This window comes from Condylostylus longicornis, unplaced genomic scaffold (genome assembly GCF_029603195.1).
Source record: "Condylostylus longicornis isolate FDR11 unplaced genomic scaffold, ASM2960319v2 ptg000055l, whole genome shotgun sequence".
NCBI lineage: Eukaryota > Metazoa > Arthropoda > Insecta > Diptera > Dolichopodidae > Condylostylus > Condylostylus longicornis.
Window position 1 is genome coordinate 703,701 of NW_026578024.1, and position 18,509 is coordinate 722,209.

An 18,509-nucleotide genomic window follows, 5' to 3' on the forward strand; every position below is an offset into this window, starting at 1 on the left:
TTTGCTTCTTCTTTTTTATAAATCGAATATTGTACACAGTCATAATTTTCTACTACAATAACAACAAGAAACTGGAATCAAATATTGAAAAGAAAATTTTTTTTGATTTTTTTTTTTGCAAGAACATAATACCTCGTTATACGAGGTAATATGCGTTTGACACTCAAATACATAAACGTTAAGTACAAAATGTACGCATATATATATATTTAAGCAGTTTCTAAAAGTTGTATCCTTCCTTTAAGGCATATGAACAAGGTTTAGGAATGACCAACAAATTTCTTTGCCAAAAAAAAAGGGAGACACAATCAGGCTTTAGTGAATGGTTTGCTCCTTTTTTTATATTATTTAAGTTAGTTTTTTATTTTTAATAGAATTTGAAGCAGTGTCGGCTTTTATTTGGGAAATAAATTGTATGACAATTGGGTAAATCTGCAAGAAATTTCTAAGAAGCTCAGATATTTAAAAAATCACTCATCAATTGTATGGTATATAAGATTCATGGTATCAAAAATTTACAAAAAAGCTTTTAGAGCATTGGTGGACATGCGTTCTTTATTCCAAATACCGCATTTCTCTTTAACACAACGAATATCTGTCTTTTTTTTTTTCAATACTTTCAGTACATTATTTTTCATTTGAATTTTATTCTTATATGTTAACTGTTACATATTGGTTAGATGAAGAAAGAAAATTAAAAATGAGGATTTTTACCAATAAGAAGTATATTTTGTATTAAAAAAAAATTCTCCAAACATAGTTTACTTGTTTGCTCTTTTTAATTGCAAAATAATGTGTATGGGTGCGAATTTAGAGAATAAGGAAATTTTTAATTCCTCTTCAATATATTTTGTTATACACATGTGTTTACTCTTGGAAAATTTTGAAAAGACATGAATTTGTACAAAAAAATTACTGCAAAAAAATTGGAATCCTGTCGAATTTCTCTCCTTTAAAGACACTAGTATAATATTATAAATTGTGGAAGTCGGATCGGAAACATTATACTTTATTTTAATGGAACTTATTTTAGTAATTATTTGAAAATATATAAATATCCAAGTAAAGAAAATGTTTATTATTAAGTACATAATACAAAAATAATAACTATTTCAAAATTAAGATATGTTACATAAGAAAAAAATATAACAATTTTTTTAAATGTTTGCAAAAAGAAAAGTTTAATATTTTTATTGTTCGAAAATAATTTTATAACAAATTTTCAATCAACAAAAGAAGGAATATGTACATACACAGTATATGCATAAATATTTAATTTATATACAATTTGAAAATTTGTATAAAATCAAATTTAAAAGTGAATTAAATTAAATAAACATTTTTTTACGATTTCCCATTAAATAAATAAGTTTTTGTTTATCATATTTTTAATTATTTAATATTAAATATTGTATATAGTTTAAATCGTCAGCTACAAAATTTTTAATAAAAATATTCAGGAGAAATATTTTGTGAGTTTTTCTCTTTTTCAAGTTTTCCTTTTAATTTTGTAAATTCGTTTGTTGGATAAGTTTTTTAAGTGTGCGATTGAAATTTCTTATCTTAGTATTTTTAGTTTCAAAAGAAAATAAGCGGAAAAATTTTGTGACAGGCCTGAAACCTGTCACAAAATAAAGTTGTGAAAAGGAATTAATTTTTTATAAAAATTTCCAAAACAAAAAAAAATTGATTTAATATTAAAATACTCAATTTTTTTTACCTACAACATTTGTAATTATAAAAGTGTGTTTGAGCAACAAAAATAAATTTCTCAACCAGTGCGAGCGTTGTTGAAAGTTTTATGATAGCTACTAAAAAAATTCATACAATTAAAATGTTTCAAATTTTAGGAGCAGTGACACTAAAAAACTCACTTATGTGAAAGTGCATACATATTATGTATACATGCCTATTTTCTTTTAATTGTATTTTGTATAATATTTTATGCTTACTTTAATTCACTTTTGCTTTATACCGAGCAACTTGAAAACTTTTCATTTTCAAAATGTCATACTTATATTATACTTCCAATTGTGAATTAGTTTAATATTTATATAAATGTCTCAAACATGCCTTGCTTTCCATTCAAAAAACCTGATAAAAACCATTTCACATATATGTCACGTGTTCAAGATAAACTGAAGATATTTAGCTTTTATAATATTAACATACATCCGTTGGAAAATAAATGGTTTTATGATTTGTGACAACATATACAATGCAATCGGAAAACCCTTTATTTTAGTTTTTTTGGTAACGGCGTCTGTTGCAGAAGCCTTAGCCTATTATTTTAATAGCACCTTTAAATTCAGGTATTTTGATTGCTCATAAATAGATCGGCAATGAATTCATCTCCAAGTAATACAAGTAAAAAGTACAAGCAAACTTATTTATTATATATTTAATTAATTATGAGGAAATAATAAGTACTAAAATTGAAGTAATAAGTAATAAGTATTGAAAAGTAATAAGTAATAAAATTGAAAATTTGTAAGAATCAGGAAATTTTAACATTTCTTTTACAATGTAACTCAACAAATACGATAGATAAACTAGATTTTTTAAATCGTTTTTTTAATAGCATAATTTTTATTAATTTTGTAGTGGAATTTCTTTCCGTTCTATATATTTTATAATAATGTGTAACTTAATCGTTAAAATCATAACTGATTTTGAATAAAGTTTGGGTTGCTTAAAATGTGTAATTGATCTTTGACCATTTTTTAAATAGTTAATCAAACAATTCTGTATTAAATTTGCATAATCTGTTTGAAAATAAAGTTTAAATACTTTGACATTGCCCAAAAGTTATACAATATTTTAAATTAATACCTTAATTCCTTATTTTTCTTTCCAGATACAATTTACTTCAATTCTAATGTAGTAAATGACCTTAAATAATCATCGAAATATTATCTTTAACTAAAATTAATTAACTTTTTATAGTTACCAATGCCTCAAAATTATTTTAAACCTTAAGGAAAAATACATACATATATGTACAGAAATAAATTGAAGAATTTTGCGAATCGAAAAATATTTGAAAGTGGCTTTTCACCCATTATTTGTAGTTTTAAGCTCGTTGCTAAATTATATACTATACTAAAATCCAAGACGGCGATATTAATTCTCGAGCGCTAATTTTAACAGATACAATCGGCGGACGACAATGCATACTGCATGCGGAATAAAGAATGTTGCAACAACTGCAAGTACAGCGACTACTTCAGAGACTGCTAGTGGTGTCATTAACATAAATAATTTACAAGAACAAACTCTAATTCATAACCTAGAATATAACAATTGTAACCGTGATAATAGTCATAATAATCATAATAGTCATTCGAATAATAGTCCCAATAAAACTTGTTCGTTAAAAAATAGTTGCAATGACGATGACTTATTATTTATATCAGCATCATCATCAATCACAGATTTCTGCGAGAAAATTCCAACACCAAGCGAAAGGAGTACGATTAATAATTTAGCTGAAGTCAGCGATTTTCTTTCATTAACACCATCCACTCCCAATAAAACTAAATTAGTAATCTCAAAACCTCAAATAATAAAAAGGGCTAGCAAAAATTCAACTGATATCGAAGAAATACCTGTTTCAGCAGATTTTAAATCAACAATTTTCGAGCCAGAATTGTCCTCAAACCTTACCAATTCTTTAACATGTTCCAATACTTCCTCGCATTCTATTTGCCCTTCGGTTAAAAGCGAAGCACTTCCCCCAAATGCGATAACAATTAATAATGATAACGGTAATTCAGCAACACCACAATCTGCACTAGAAACAACAGAAATGTCAGCTTCATCAAAAAAAGAATCGACAACGTTAGCTAAGTCAGTAGTATCACCAAATTTATTTCAACGTATTGAATATGGAGACCTATTACAATGGAAGGATATGCCCAAACATTTGCAATTTAATCCTTATGTTTTGACGGGCTATAGACCTTTATCTTCATTTGGAGGATGCGTTTTTAGTTTATTTTACTGGCACAATGAAACGATTAACATTTTAACTCATGGTAAGTGTAAAAAAATTTAAATAAAAAATTCTAATTTCAGCTAAGTTCATTTTTTTAAGTTTTTATAATAAGTTATGAAATATCTGACTTTTTCTATCGACATCTTTATTTTACAAAGAAAAACTCTTATATTTAAGTATTTCCAAAATGCTCATGAGGCAAGCTTTGTTTCCACTTCACAATTCGAAAACTGAATAATAATACAAAAGCAATTTTAACTATTGCAAAAAATAACAAAATCATGTTCCAATATTCTTTTAATTTAAAAAAAATATTTTCATATTATTTCTTATTTCTAACAAAAATAGTGTTGGGTTATATTGTCTATTTCCGTTGGACTCATCAACAATCTAAACCAAATAAATTTTAAATAAACTAATTCAATAATTTCAAAGATTTTTTTCTAAAAATTCAATGGAGACCCCCTTTTCTATATTGGAAAATGTCAAAAAAAAATTTTTTAAAAGAATATTGGTTTATATTTTCGCGTTTGTCTACATATATCAGTCCCCATGTTGGTTGAAAATGAAAAAAAATGATGTATTAATAGATGCAGTGTGTCGAGTCTCAGAAACATTTAGTAAAAATCATAGGTTAAGACAGCAAAAACTTTGTTAAACTCAGCATAAACCAAGATATTTTGGATAATTTCCATAATTTGTAGGTAAACTTAGAAAAATTAATTACTATAGAATAATTTTTGAATAATGTGGACATGTGCAATAAATTATTTTCAATGAAAGTAGATTCCATCACATATCATCAAACCACAGGTCTTGCAAATAATCATCAAATAGAACTTTTACATAAAGAACTATGTGTGTCATTTAAAAAATATTGTATTAAGTTTTGACATTTTAAAAGATAAAATAATTTCATTGTGCGTTTTTATTTTAATTATAATTAGAATAGTCTAAACACATCTATCTAAATTTTATTACGTAACATTTTTTTGTCAAAGTTCACGTTCAAGATATTTTATTGACTATTCAATTAAACTTTTATCACATTGACCGCTTTATTTGTGTACACTCATATTTACACATAAAAACAGAAGTATATATTACATTGTATTCTAATAACATAATCTAGTGAATATTTACAAATTTCATTTTGAAATCCATGTTCATGTTATAATTATTGCCCTTGGTTAATGCACAACATGAAAAATAAGCAGCACTCAGAAAAATCATCCTCTTTTTATTTTATATGTTACTAGCTTTTCTCTATCAAAATCAATTTTTGTTATTTATTGCATATAGATATGTACATAATATTTAGATATAAAACATTTACTACTAAACTTCTAAATTTTCTTTGTACCTATGGTTTACAAAAATACATTGAAGTTAAATTTTCTTAATCTTTGCCGCATTGTTTAATAAAAAAAAAGAGAAAAAAACAAGTGATAATGAAAAACTAAATGTTTTCTTGTATATATTTTTCTTCTTTATAAATTGCAAGTATATATTAATTGGATTCCCTTAGAGAGCTTTTAAATGGAATACGTTAGTAAATTTATCATTTATGTATGTCTATACTACTTAGTTTTTATATAGCATGCATAAGAAGTATGCTAAATATTGTTACAACATCGATTTAAATTCGTTTCCATTTCATTGACCGTAGATTTTCTTACTTGGATTTTTATTTATGTAACTATTATAGGCAAATTTTTTAATTTTCTTTTTAGAAGACAACTACTAGTTAAAGAAAATCGGGCCAAGTTTTATGACTTCTTAAAAGACCTTTTCTTTCAGATATTTGTTACCTACATATACATATATATATATAGTACATGGAAGTACATTTGAAATAATCTCAGGGAAATTTTACGTAACATATATTTTGTTACGTGTGTATTATAATATATCAGTGTCTCAAAGTTGTAAAATACCTAATAATATTTCCGCTCCTTCTTTACTTTTACTCATCGGAACTGTTTGCGTTACACATTCTTTTACACATCATACATATTTACATAATCATACATATTTTTATATAGAGAGAATGCACTCATTTTTTCACGGCATATGTAATATGAACGACAAAAAAAATAGAGTTGACCTTGTCAACTCTGTGATACCCGTACGAATTTGTGATCCTATGTGCGAATAAAGATGCCATAACTGACTATGTGACAGACTATGACTTTAAGTTGCCGTATTACCATATTAATTTATGCAAAATTTCAGTACTGTGTTTTTCAAAATACAGCCGTTTGTGCGAAACTACTATTGAAGTTGTATGGCAGCTACCAGAAGGAGCCCAGAAATTTTAACGAATTTTATCAAGTACAATCTTTTATAGTTTCTGAGATATAGCCAAATAACTTTTGAAGTTGTACGACAGCTACCAGAAGGAGCCAAGCGATTTCAACGACTTTTATGAGACATATTCGCCCTACTAATATATTCGTTTGTGCAAAATTTCAATACCACAGCTTTTATAATTTCTGAGATATAGCCAAATAACTTTTGAAGTTGTACGGCAGCTACCAGAAGGAGCCAAGCAATTTCAACGACTTTTACCAAATACATTGGCCCTACTAACATATTCGTTTGTGTGAAATTTGAATACCATAGCTTGTATAGTTTCTGAGATATAACTAAATAAATTTTGAAGTTGTTTGGCAGCTACCCGAACCGGTACCCTGATCATGTCCAATTTATATATTGTTCTGGCACTTACTACAATGAATCTTTTGTGAAAATTTGGTGAGCTTAGCTCAATTAGTTTTTGATTTATCGTTGGGACGGACGGACAGACAAAGCTCAATCAACTCAGAATTTGACGCTGATCTAAAACATATACTTGAGTCTATATCTAAGACCGTTATTTGTTAGCGTTACAAACGGTAAGGCAAATTTAGTATACCCTTCGAACATACGTTCGTACGGGTATAAAAATATAATCGCATAAAATAAGTTTATGGCCTAAGCCCTAAGGCAAAAAAACATATTATGTACATATGTACATAATCATTTTTCTCAATATTGGTCATTAAAGCCGTAACAAACAAATTTTATCCGATTACTTGTCATTTATACTACTTTGTTTGAAAAATTCTTCCAAAACTTAAAATTTTATAATAATTAGTGTCTATTAGATTTTGTTCAAAAGATGGAAGCTGACCTTTATTTTGTTCGAATAAGAGACAAAAACCCAGGAATAAATGAAAATAGCTAAAAATCCTAAAAATAAAAACATTTAAAAGGATGCGGTATTATGTATGGTATTGAAAATCTGGAAAAGCTCTACAACTTTTGTTTAATAACATATTTAAAACCCGGCCCTGCACATGTAATGTCAAGTTCAAAAACATATAATATATTTTAAGTCTTTGTCAATATAATCATTCGTCAGATTATTTTTATTTCAATAACAAAAGCATTGCATAAAGCTCAACAATAAAATATCTGAAAACACAATTGCGCTTTTTGCAGTAACAACAGCAACCACAATTTTAATACATTATGAAATAAATTGTTGAACAAATATACCTAAGCATAATGAAAGGAAATTTTGTAAACCACTTTCGTAGGAAAAATTCAAAGTTTACGTAAATTATAATTAGAAAACTTAAGAGCCTATACATCTACATATGTATGTTTACATAATCGACTTAAAATATGTAAGTAAGATAAATACACAAATGCATGCGATTGCTCGCCATGTTGTAAGAATTCCAGTTTAAGTAACAATTAACTGTTTAACAGTTTTAAATTGATTAAGTTAAATAATTGCATGCAACATTCAAAAAATTGATCAAAGAATATATCTGATTACTGCAGTGAAAATGTAAGTATCTGGGCAGATTGAGAGAGAAACTAAGAAAAGAATGTTTTTTCAAAGTATTTTAATTATTTTCGAAGACTTTTCTGCAACATATCATGCACACATGCATATGTATTGAATCACCGGCCGTAGTTGCACTGTAGAATATAATTATATAAAGTGCAGTTCTTACTCATATTTCAATTTATTATTTTATTAAAAAGTTAGGAGACTCAGAACAAAAACGACCACAGTTCTTTTAAATTCTGCTATTATTAATTAAATGTTTCTGCTTACCTGAAACTGGGGTAATGTTTGAAATTAAAAGTTTTGAATTTTTCCTTTCTTCTAGTCTATCTTTCAAAATGTTCGAAAAGCCGCCAATTATCCTCATATTGATAATTCGGCCAATTATTAAATTTTAGTATTGTCAATAAGAAAAATAGAAGAAGTGTGAATTTCCGTCAGTAATTATTTTTCTACAAATATTTTTTTATTAATTACAATAAATTACAGTAAAATTTAATTGCAGTTAAAGTATAAAGTAACCTCAAGTGTATCGTATATTATGCTGTGCCAACTTATGTTTTCTCTTCAGGATATATTGCTGTGCTTGACCACTTTGTTTCACTGGTAAAAATCTGTAGTGGGTAATCTTGTTGCGAGCACAAATCTCTATAGATTTTAGTAAGGCTTTTCACATACTATCTCACGATGTCAGTATCTTGAAACCAAAATTATTATAGCTTTTCCTGATAGTTTTATTGACTGAATTAGATCTTTTTTCTAGACATCAGTTTTGATTCATTTATACCTAATTTGCAATTCCTTAAGTCAAAACTTATCCCCACTATAATATTATTTCCATTTTGACAAGCAATAGCACATTGATTTATGCAACAATATGGAAATCTATTATTAGTTTACATTTTTGTCAGAGACGCTTTCGATTGAATGCCTTTATTAATTTGAAATATTTTTCGAAGAATAATTTTTACATTTACCCTTTCTATAGAGATTTGATCAAGCCTATAGTTTCAAAGTTCAGCTAATAAACAAATTTCTTTCATTTTCATAACTAAAAGGTTTTATATCTAAAAAAATAAATTACAAAAACTATTGCGACTAATTGAAAAGATGAAGCAACTTAACTTGAAATTAAATAAGACCGAGTTTCAATTTTAGTTTTATTAGGACTCACTCTTACTATAAATTTTACTATAAATTTGTTTATTAGCTGAACTTTGAAACGATAAGGCAAATGTAGTATACCCTTCGAACATACGTTCGTACGGGTGCATGCCTCTCGTTAATTTTGTTAGATATTGCATTAAAGTTCCTGTATATTTTGAAAACTTTAAAATGCTTCCTCCTTTTAATTGTTTTACCAACTTGAAAAAACTTTTATGAAGGTTAGATGAAAAAAATCTTTAAATACATACGTTACTTATATATCCATTCATCCTTTATATTTACAGGAATACCAATCGTATATATACTAGCAACGGTTCCAAGTCTTATGCCTTGGGAAGGAGATTTTCGATTCCTGTCTTTCTGTCATATATTTGGCGCTGTAGCACCATGGTGCGGAAGCTTTGTATATCATCTTTTTATGAACTTGGAGCATGGTGAAAACATTTATTACCGTTTATTACAAATTGACATGGTGGGAATATGGATAAGTCAAAGTTTTGGTAAGTATAAATAAAAATGATAAAACAAGAACATGTAAGTTCCCATATAAATAGTTTTTTTTTTAAATCAAATAAAGAAAGTCAATAAATATTTAATATTCGTCATTATACCCGTACGAACGTATGTTCGAAGGGTATACTAAATTTGCCTTACCGTTTGTAACGCTAAGAAATAACGGTCTTAGATATAGACTCAAGTGTATGTTTTTGATCAGCGTCGAATTTTGAGTAGATTTGGCTTTGTCTGCCCGTCTGTCCGTCCGTCCGTCCCAGCGATAACTCAAAAACTAATTGAGCTAAGTTCACCAAATTTTGACAAATGATTTATTGTAATAAGTGCCAGAACCCTATTTAAATTGGGTATGATCGGGGTACCGGTTCGGGTAGCTGCCATACAACTCAAAATTTATTTGGCTATATCTCAGAAACTATAAAAGTTGTGGTATTGAAATTTCACGCAAACGAATATATTAGTAGGGCCAATGTGTCTCATAAAAGTCGTTGAAATTACTTGGTCCCTTCTGGTATCTGCCATACAACTTTAAAAGTTATTTGCCTATATCTCAGAAACTATAAAAGCTATGGTATTGAAATTTCACACAAACGAATATATTAGTAGGGCCAATGTGTCTCATAAAAGTCGTTGAAATTACTTGGCTCCTTCTGGTATCTGCCATACAACTTCAAGAGATATTTGGCTATATCTCAGAAACTATAAAAGTTGTGGTATTGAAATTTCACGCAAACGAATATATTAGTAGGGCCAATGTGTCTCATAAAAGTCGTTGAAATTACTTGGTCCCTTCTGGTATCTGCCATACAACTTTAAAAGTTATTTGCCTATATCTCAGAAACTATAAAAGCTATGGTATTGAAAGTTCACACAAGCGAGTATATTAGTTGGGCCAATGTGTTTGATAAAAGTCGTTGAAATTTCTTGGCTCCTTCTGGTAACTGTCGTACAACTTCAATAGTAGTTTGGCGCACATAGTATTTTGAAAAATACTATACTGAAATTTTGCATAAATTAATATGGTAATACGGCAACTTAAAGTAATAGTCTGTCCCATAGTCAGTTATGGCATACTTATTCGTATATAGAATAACAAATTCGTACGGGTATCACAGAGTTGACAAGGTCAACTCTATTTTTTCTCATTTTAACTTAAAACCTAGTTATAAGCTCGCACAAATAAAATTAATTTTTAGGGTTAATTCTTTTTATGAATTGGGCAAATTTAGGTCCATATTTTGGGTCCTCGTGCATTACAAAAATGATGTTTAAAAATAATATACGTGAACTTATAAATAAATATTTCGTGAATCATCTAGCTACGAAAATTGTGTCAAAAAAAGTTTGAAAAAGTATTCCATTACTCGAAGCTTCATGTACCATGTTCACGCAAATTACTCGATTTAGCCATTCTTGATTTTTGCATATTGCCTATTTGAAAAGCTTTGAAACTTTAACCTTATCAAACACTTGTCGGAACCAAAACTGATTTATGGTTAAAGAAAGATGAAATCCTAAACCCTCCTCTGGTTGTAAGGGGTTCGTATTAATTACTATGTTTCTAATTTTGTAGGCTCTTTTTTAGATTAGACTCTTTTTTGTTAGATCATTTCAAACCCTCGGTGAAAATCATTGAATTTATTCAAGTATTTCTATTATACAAACTTTTATATTGACAATTTTTTTGAAATGCTATTATCTTTTTAGGAGCTCTTCCCATGGTGACGGCATCAGTTTATTGTTTTGGTAGCAAAATGAAATGGTTTATGATAATTGGCTATTGTATATTAAGCCTATGGGGGCTGTACAAGGTAAGCACAACTAAAAAGCGAGTATGAAGTTACTGTACTTTTTTGAATTGGTCAGTCAGTCTTGTTAGACTAGTGTTACAGGAATTTAATCAAATTATTATACTCGCTAGTTTAAATAAAAAGTCTATAATTATGAAACTTGCTTAAATTATTATGAAAACACCCTAAAAATGTACCGCCAGTTTTATCAAGGCCATGAAAGACGGGCTTTTTCGGTAATTCTTCTTTAGATTTAACATGCAATATGTTTTTACCGACCGCGTTATGTATAATAAAGCAGGTTATGTGATGACAACAAATTTTGAATATCGAGCTTTCTGTGAGAACGTACTTCTCCATGATAAGGAAGTGTAAATAGACTATTTTTAGTAACCTGTCGATCTGTGTGTGTACGAGTGTATCTCAAGTTTGGCTGAACTGATTTCGATGAAATTTTATAAGTAAGTTTATTTCGACTGTGGTACAGATTCATTAACTTTTGGAATATATCAGGATTCGGGCATTTTTGACCATTTTGAAGAAAATACTCAACAGATTTACTTGAAACTTCATATATAAGCTTCATTTGGCCGTACGCGAAACCTCCTAACTTTTGGAAGAAATCAGCTATCAGCAACTGGACGATTTCTGCGAGCCAAATTTACATTTTTGCGTAATATTTAAATTCGACGTGTTTAAATAATGAATCTGTAAATTTTTTGAAAGGATCAGAGCTCGGAAACTGGTCTGGAGGCCGATTTTACATTTTGTACCATATCTACGAAACGAATTGATGGAATTTCTTGAAATTTGATATTTGAGTTCTGGTTGTTATCGAAACTAACTGGCGAACGTTTCAGAGAATTCGGGTAGCATAAAGCGAAACTCTACTAAGAGCCAATTTTACATTTTTCTAGGTATGTTAACTAAAAAGTGTTTAAAAAGCATTTTCATAATCTTCTTTAAAAATTTTGAGCATACAAATTATTGTATCTTTTGGTTTTTTGATAATTTCTGTTATTTGGATTATTCTTCTTATAAGTATACTGATAAATATACGAGCCTTGACATGGTCGGGAAAAGAACCTAAAAACGCGCTCCCCTCCATGATAAAAAAATTGAATTAAGCGTAACTTCAAAAATACTGTTATATCGTAATACAGTAATTCAAAAATACTGTATAATAATGTCGTATTACTACAATTTTGATGTCACAATGAAAATGCATTAATTATAAAGATACTTTTTGTTTTCTTTTTTTATATAATAGGCACTTAATGCATCATCACCATGGCAAAGGCGGCTTTGTTTTGCATTACCATTTACAATGCGCGTGTTTTTAACATTCTTTAGAACTCTGAGATGGGTGGGTGGCAATCCTCAGGCATTAACTCATGTTTACCTCCAGGTAAGTAAATCAAAAATGGCTACCTATAGGGAAGCTTAGAAAATTAGAGTTTTTGTCGAACGAACGCAGTAAGTCTTTGGTGTGTTAACATAAAGATACTCGTATGTTACATTGCCACTATCGCAAAAACTTTAGTATATATTTGAACATGTCGTTGAACAAATATTATATAATATTTGGAAATATTTTAAACGACATGTTTCATGACCATATTAAATAGATACATATTTGCAAGCTAATAGTTTTTAAACTGCGTCAGTCGAAAAAATCAAAATATGTTTTCTGGCAACCTTCATCCAAGAACTGGTTTTTTATTCGCTTGTTTCGGTTGAGGTTTTAGTGTATGTACAACTGTATTTTAATGATATTTTCGGATTTCTAAAAATTAGGATGGCATAACGCAAAACTCTAACAAGAAGCAAATTTACATTTTTCCATATAGGTTTGTTAACTAAAAGCTTACTAATAACTACCTTAAAATTGAAAAAAAGTGTTTGAAAGGCAAGAAATCTTTCGGTTTTCTTATAGGTTGTGAACTTATTAAATTCGTTGGAATTTCTTTTTAAAAATATGCAGATAAGATTGCTTCGAGCTTATAGGTTGACGAAAAAATGGATCTCAGCCTTAAGCAAAAACGATAAAAATCCTTATTAGAATTCAAATTTTTAATAAGCGTAAAGCCTCCATTCATCTTGCCTGTCTGTTTATTACAATAATACTATTATACAAAATTCTGTAAAAAATAAATATAAAAGGAAAAAAATATAAATGTTTTCTAAGCAAACAGTTCTTAGAAATAACAACCGTATGTTTAGAAAATTTGAATAAAACAATGAAGTTTAAACATATTTTTTTTGTACTTTAAGGATTTGGTATCTGTTTTCGGTGGTGCTATCGGAGCAATGCATATTCCAGAAAAATGGTTTCCAGGAAGTGTTGATTTATATTTGAACTCTCATAATATAATGCACGTTTTAGTTGTTGTGGCTGTTTATTCAATGCATAAGGTAAAATTTTAAACTACGTATATCAGTATAAACACATTTCCAGATAAAATTTAAACACCAATAAAATACAAATCAATTTAAATATTTTTCTTTTAAATATAAATAATAACATCAAAAATCGTTGGACGATTTTTTAAAAATAATTTTTTTTTTTTGTTTTTTTAAGTTTAATACATGTACGTGGAAAAACGAGTTTTTTAATCGTTTTATTTCTTTTATCTTTAGTCGTCTATATTCGTTAGCTTCTCTACAAGTCTTTTCTTTTGTATTTCCAAATTTATTTTCAAAAAGCTAAAACATAAAAATTTAATTACAGCTATAATTATTTTAGTTCTTCGGTCTTCTTTTAACTGTGAAATTACGGTACATAGTGGAAGTTTAATAAAGCTTATTGTGTGAAACAAATAGTAAAATGATATATTTATTGTTATTTACATAGTGCAAAAACATTGTGATATGACGGTTGATTTGAAAAGTCAATCATTCATAAAAAGTGGGTTTCTCACAGCAGCTCATCAAAAGTTCTGTTCTCCTACAAAATTTCAGGCTTCTATTTTGAAGCTCATATGTATATATCATATGTATATATAATAAGAATATATTTGCTTAATTATTACAAAACTTAATATATGTACATTTATATAATCTAAATATGAAAAAATTACTTAAATAAATACAAACTTTAATTTATCACTTTAAGAGCCTACCAATTTTATGCATGGCAACAAAAATAAGTTTGAATCAGGTTGGAATTCGAGCAATATCTGAATCTGACATTTTATGGTTAGAACTGGATTTGCAAAACTGAAATTTTTCATTTGATTATACCATTCTTTTTTAAATGCTATTCCTTATCATGTTTGCAACATTTAAAAATTAAATTATTGTAAAATCAATATAAAAATATTCATACCCATTTTTTGTGTCATAAAATTATTTTAATACGTTTTTTTTTCACTTTCTAGGCAACTGTCAGTGACTTTGAATGGATGTCGAAAATTGAATGCAATTACTTTTATAATTCAACTACGACAATAGAGAATTCAATAAATCATAATTTTGAACTATGACCACTTTATTATCTTAGAAACGCATTAATACATAATTGTTTAGTAAAAATGTTGTAGAGATATATATGTATACATATTCATGGATACATAAAAAATGTCCATGTATATATGTATATATGATATAAAAGTATAAAAATATTTCCATATTTACTTACATAATATAATATTAATATATATATAAACTATATTTAACTTTTAAAGTACATATTACATGTAAAATCAAACGAGTAATTAAAAATATTAATAGAAAGAAAAACAATAAAAACCATACTCAATAAATTTTTAAAATATCAATTTAAATTTACTAAAAAGAGAAAGTAAATGCAATTGTGCTAAATATAAGAACATTATTAAGTGATCAAAGAAGTCTTAAAATAAGTGAAAAAATATAAAATTACGTAAAAGTATATTATATAAAAGGTAAATATATTGTAAAATGTATACAATTTTAGAACAATGAAGTTTCTTACATGCGGTACAATAAATTAAAATTATAGTATATTATTATAACTTCCAATATACCGTTATTGATTAATGCGGTTAATAACTTTAATTAAAATATTTGTAGTTTAAGTTAAAAAAAATTCTTTATGCCAATTAAGTTTCATCAGAAATATTCATTTATCAGGAATTGTTTAATTTTACAATTACCTATTATACCCGCGAATTCAAATTGTAGTCTTACTGTATTCTAATGAAACAAAGTTCATAAATTAAAACTAATAAGCTGAGCTAAGTATTAATATTCTATTACTGCATTTTTAAAATTAAACATTTTTTCATGATATTTTGCATAATAATTAAGTATATATTTTCGATTTATACCTTATTCATATTGTTATTAGCATTTTTGACATTTAATTTGTAATGAAACTTTTATTGCGTTCAAAAGGAATAATTTTATTCTGGTCTTGTTTGAAAAAGCTTTTCCTCCTGGACCGATTCAATCTTTAAAGCCACCTGTGATAAGATAAGAAACATATAGTTATAACCATTTTCACAAGAATAAAAGAACAAAAAAATGTAAGAACAAAAGAGTCTTTCAACAATAAAATCTTGTATAATCTCGTCAGTTTTATCTCTTAAACTACTTGAGTTTTAAAAAATAGCTAAAGATCAAATGTGCAAGTACAATTTATCCTTTGAGATGAGGTACATGTGCAATTATGTACATATTTTAACTTGAATTATAACGGTTTATTTGAAAATATCAATAATTATTTCAAAAGACAACGGTTTCCATTCCCAATAGACATTTTCATTTTCTAAAAATCACTTATTATAGTGTTTTTGTATCGACTTTTGCAAAGAGGAATCACAAAATATTTTTGGGGACAAAAATTGATAAACGGAAAATTACTCAGCTATTATTAAAAAATATTGTAAGTGCATATTGAGAGGCTAGATTACTGAAATTTTACATAAACATGAAGAGTATAAAGGCTAAAAGATTCATAAAAAGTTGTAAAAATTGTATGAGCAATTGCATACAATGTTAGCAATACAAAGTACAATGCATATGAGTCAAAAATATTTACATATATGGTTGAGAAAAGATTTTTTCAGTAACTATATGGTGTGGTTGTGGCTCTTAATTATAAAATTTGTTAATTTCGAAATATAATTTTCAAAATTATATATTAAGCCAAAATTACATTTGATCCTGATGTAAACCTTATTTAACTTTGTCCGGATGTTATTTTGTGTATAATATAATTGTCTTCATATAATGTATTTTTTTCATAAGGTAGAACGTTCTGTTTCATTTTCGTTTTCTCCGAAAAATTGAATATTCTTAAAGTGAGTTTTGCTTATGCATATCTTAAGCAATAAAATACTCAAAAAACAGCAGTAATAAAAAAATCACAAATGTTGGGTTATATTTGTGTATGAATAACTTTCATAAAAAGTATTTGGTACATAAAAGTAATGGTATTTCAGTTCTCTTGAAGAAATTCCTTTTTCCCACAGCATAAAGACAATTTTTTATTTTTGAAAAACATTTCATTTTAAAAAATTTTATGAACCGTTGCATATGGGAAAATTTTTTTTTTTGTGTTTGAAACAAAAACATATTTATTATTAATAACTTATATGTGTACTTTATACATACATACATACATCTTTGTTTTCTGTTTTTTGAAAAAGGCGAGCCTTTATTAGAATATTTGAACAGCGAAACAAAATTATCTATAATTTTAAAATTTTAAAACCTATGTATGTAAAAATCTATATGCGTGATGTATGTAAATACTTAAACAATGTATATAAATATCAGTAAACACGCATTCTAATATAATTATATGAAATTTTAATATTATGTATTCACATATAATATTTGTATGTACTTATATCTGTATACACATGCAAAATAATATTGATTATTATTATATATGTAATTTGTAAATTAAAAATTATAGGAAATGTATATTATTTTATTTTATTAATTTATAGTATTAGATTATAATTAGTTAATACATAACAAATATATATGTATATAGGTATAATAATATTGTAACAAAATGCATAACAATAAAAACCAATTCCTTTTTCTGTTAGTGTCTTAAGATCGTTCAGATGTTTTTAATTTATTTAAATTTAGATGAACTCAAAATTTATTTAATTAAATTAAAAAGAAATTAAAAGAACCTATAAACAAATGCATCTAAAATGAGAATCACAACGCATTTCTTGTTAAGAAAAGAATTAAAAATAAAAATATTCATTAAAATGTGATTGAAACGAAAACTTTTTATTTTATTTCTTAAATTTTCATATACATACGAGAAAAAAATGGCATAGTTTGTGTCATTTCGTGATCGCACTGTATAAAAAATTTTATTAGGATTTTCTATGTATGTATGTATATTATTTAAGTACATTGCAAACTCAACCTAGCTAGCTTAACTCAATCATTATTACGAGTTCGTTTTAATTAAATAGTAAACTTCAAATTGAGAGAAAAAAAAATTGGTTTTAAATATTCCTAATTTTCAGAACTATTTATAATTAAATTATTTTAGTTGAATTATTGCGATTTTTTAAGGTAAACAAAAAAAAGGAATTGTATTAACTCTATATTTAGTTGTTTTGGGGTTTACTTTCAAATATGGTTATCATGAAATGTAATAGTCTTCTGATTTTGGTTATACAAATGTTTTTATTTCCTAAAAACCGCTTTTTTAAGATTTTTTTAACGAAAAGCGAAAAACATTTTTTTTCATCGTATTAAAATTTTTATCGGTTCAAAACTAAAAAAAAATATTTTTCAATCTTCTTATTTAATGATGAATGTTTATGATTAGAATAAGTACACAAATATTATACGTTAATTGATGATTCAGTGTTCATGCTGTATACATATGTATGTATCTACAATGCAAAATCAAGAATAAAGTTAGTATTTAGATTCTTTTGGTTGACAGAAGAATTTTATTCTTTCTTAAATTTTATCAAATTGATAAATTTACATTTTATGCACAGGCTGATTTTGTGTGTAGCACAATATTATTTATTATCGTTTAGAATGGCATGTAGACACTCTAAAATAGGTAAAACCAGAAGTAGTTCAAAACCAATTGCTTCTTATCTTTTTGAAAAATTATTAGTAATATATGACAAAATATATTAAATTTTTAATCATTTACGCGCTCACAGTGCGTCTGTCTCATTTTATTTACAAACAATTATAAATATTCAACAAAATATTTAAC

The 18,509-nt window shown here is 26.9% G+C and overlaps 1 protein-coding gene across 4 annotated transcripts; it reads left to right on the top strand.

Moving 5' to 3' along the window:
• Nucleotides 1-771: 771 nt before the first annotated feature.
• On the top strand, nt 772-18,418 carry LOC129612052 (uncharacterized). Of its 4 annotated transcripts, none has more exons than XM_055525500.1 (7): nt 772-1,062; nt 3,151-4,037; nt 9,293-9,508; nt 11,229-11,332; nt 12,582-12,719; nt 13,586-13,726; nt 14,692-18,418. In XM_055525500.1, exons 2-7 carry the CDS (start codon nt 3,170-3,172, stop codon nt 14,794-14,796), a joined length of 1,572 nt encoding a protein of 523 aa, XP_055381475.1. In that variant the 5' UTR covers nt 772-1,062; nt 3,151-3,169; the 3' UTR covers nt 14,797-18,418. The 4 variants fall into 4 exon arrangements, with proteins under 4 accessions (XP_055381475.1, XP_055381472.1, XP_055381473.1 ...); XM_055525497.1 differs by having other exon boundaries at nt 773-1,062; nt 2,858-4,037; XM_055525498.1 differs by having other exon boundaries at nt 773-1,032; nt 2,858-4,037.
• The last annotated feature ends 91 nt before the right edge of the window (nt 18,419-18,509 follow it).

Coding starts and splice junctions, on each gene's coding strand:
- LOC129612052 (XM_055525500.1), top strand. CDS start 3,170: ATGCATACTGCATGCGGAATAAAGAATGTTGCAACAACTGCAAGTACA. Junction 4,038..9,292: donor GATTAACATTTTAACTCATG/GTAAGTGTAAAA, acceptor TTATATTTACAG/GAATACCAATCGTATATATA. Junction 12,720..13,585: donor TAACTCATGTTTACCTCCAG/GTAAGTAAATCA, acceptor TTGTACTTTAAG/GATTTGGTATCTGTTTTCGG.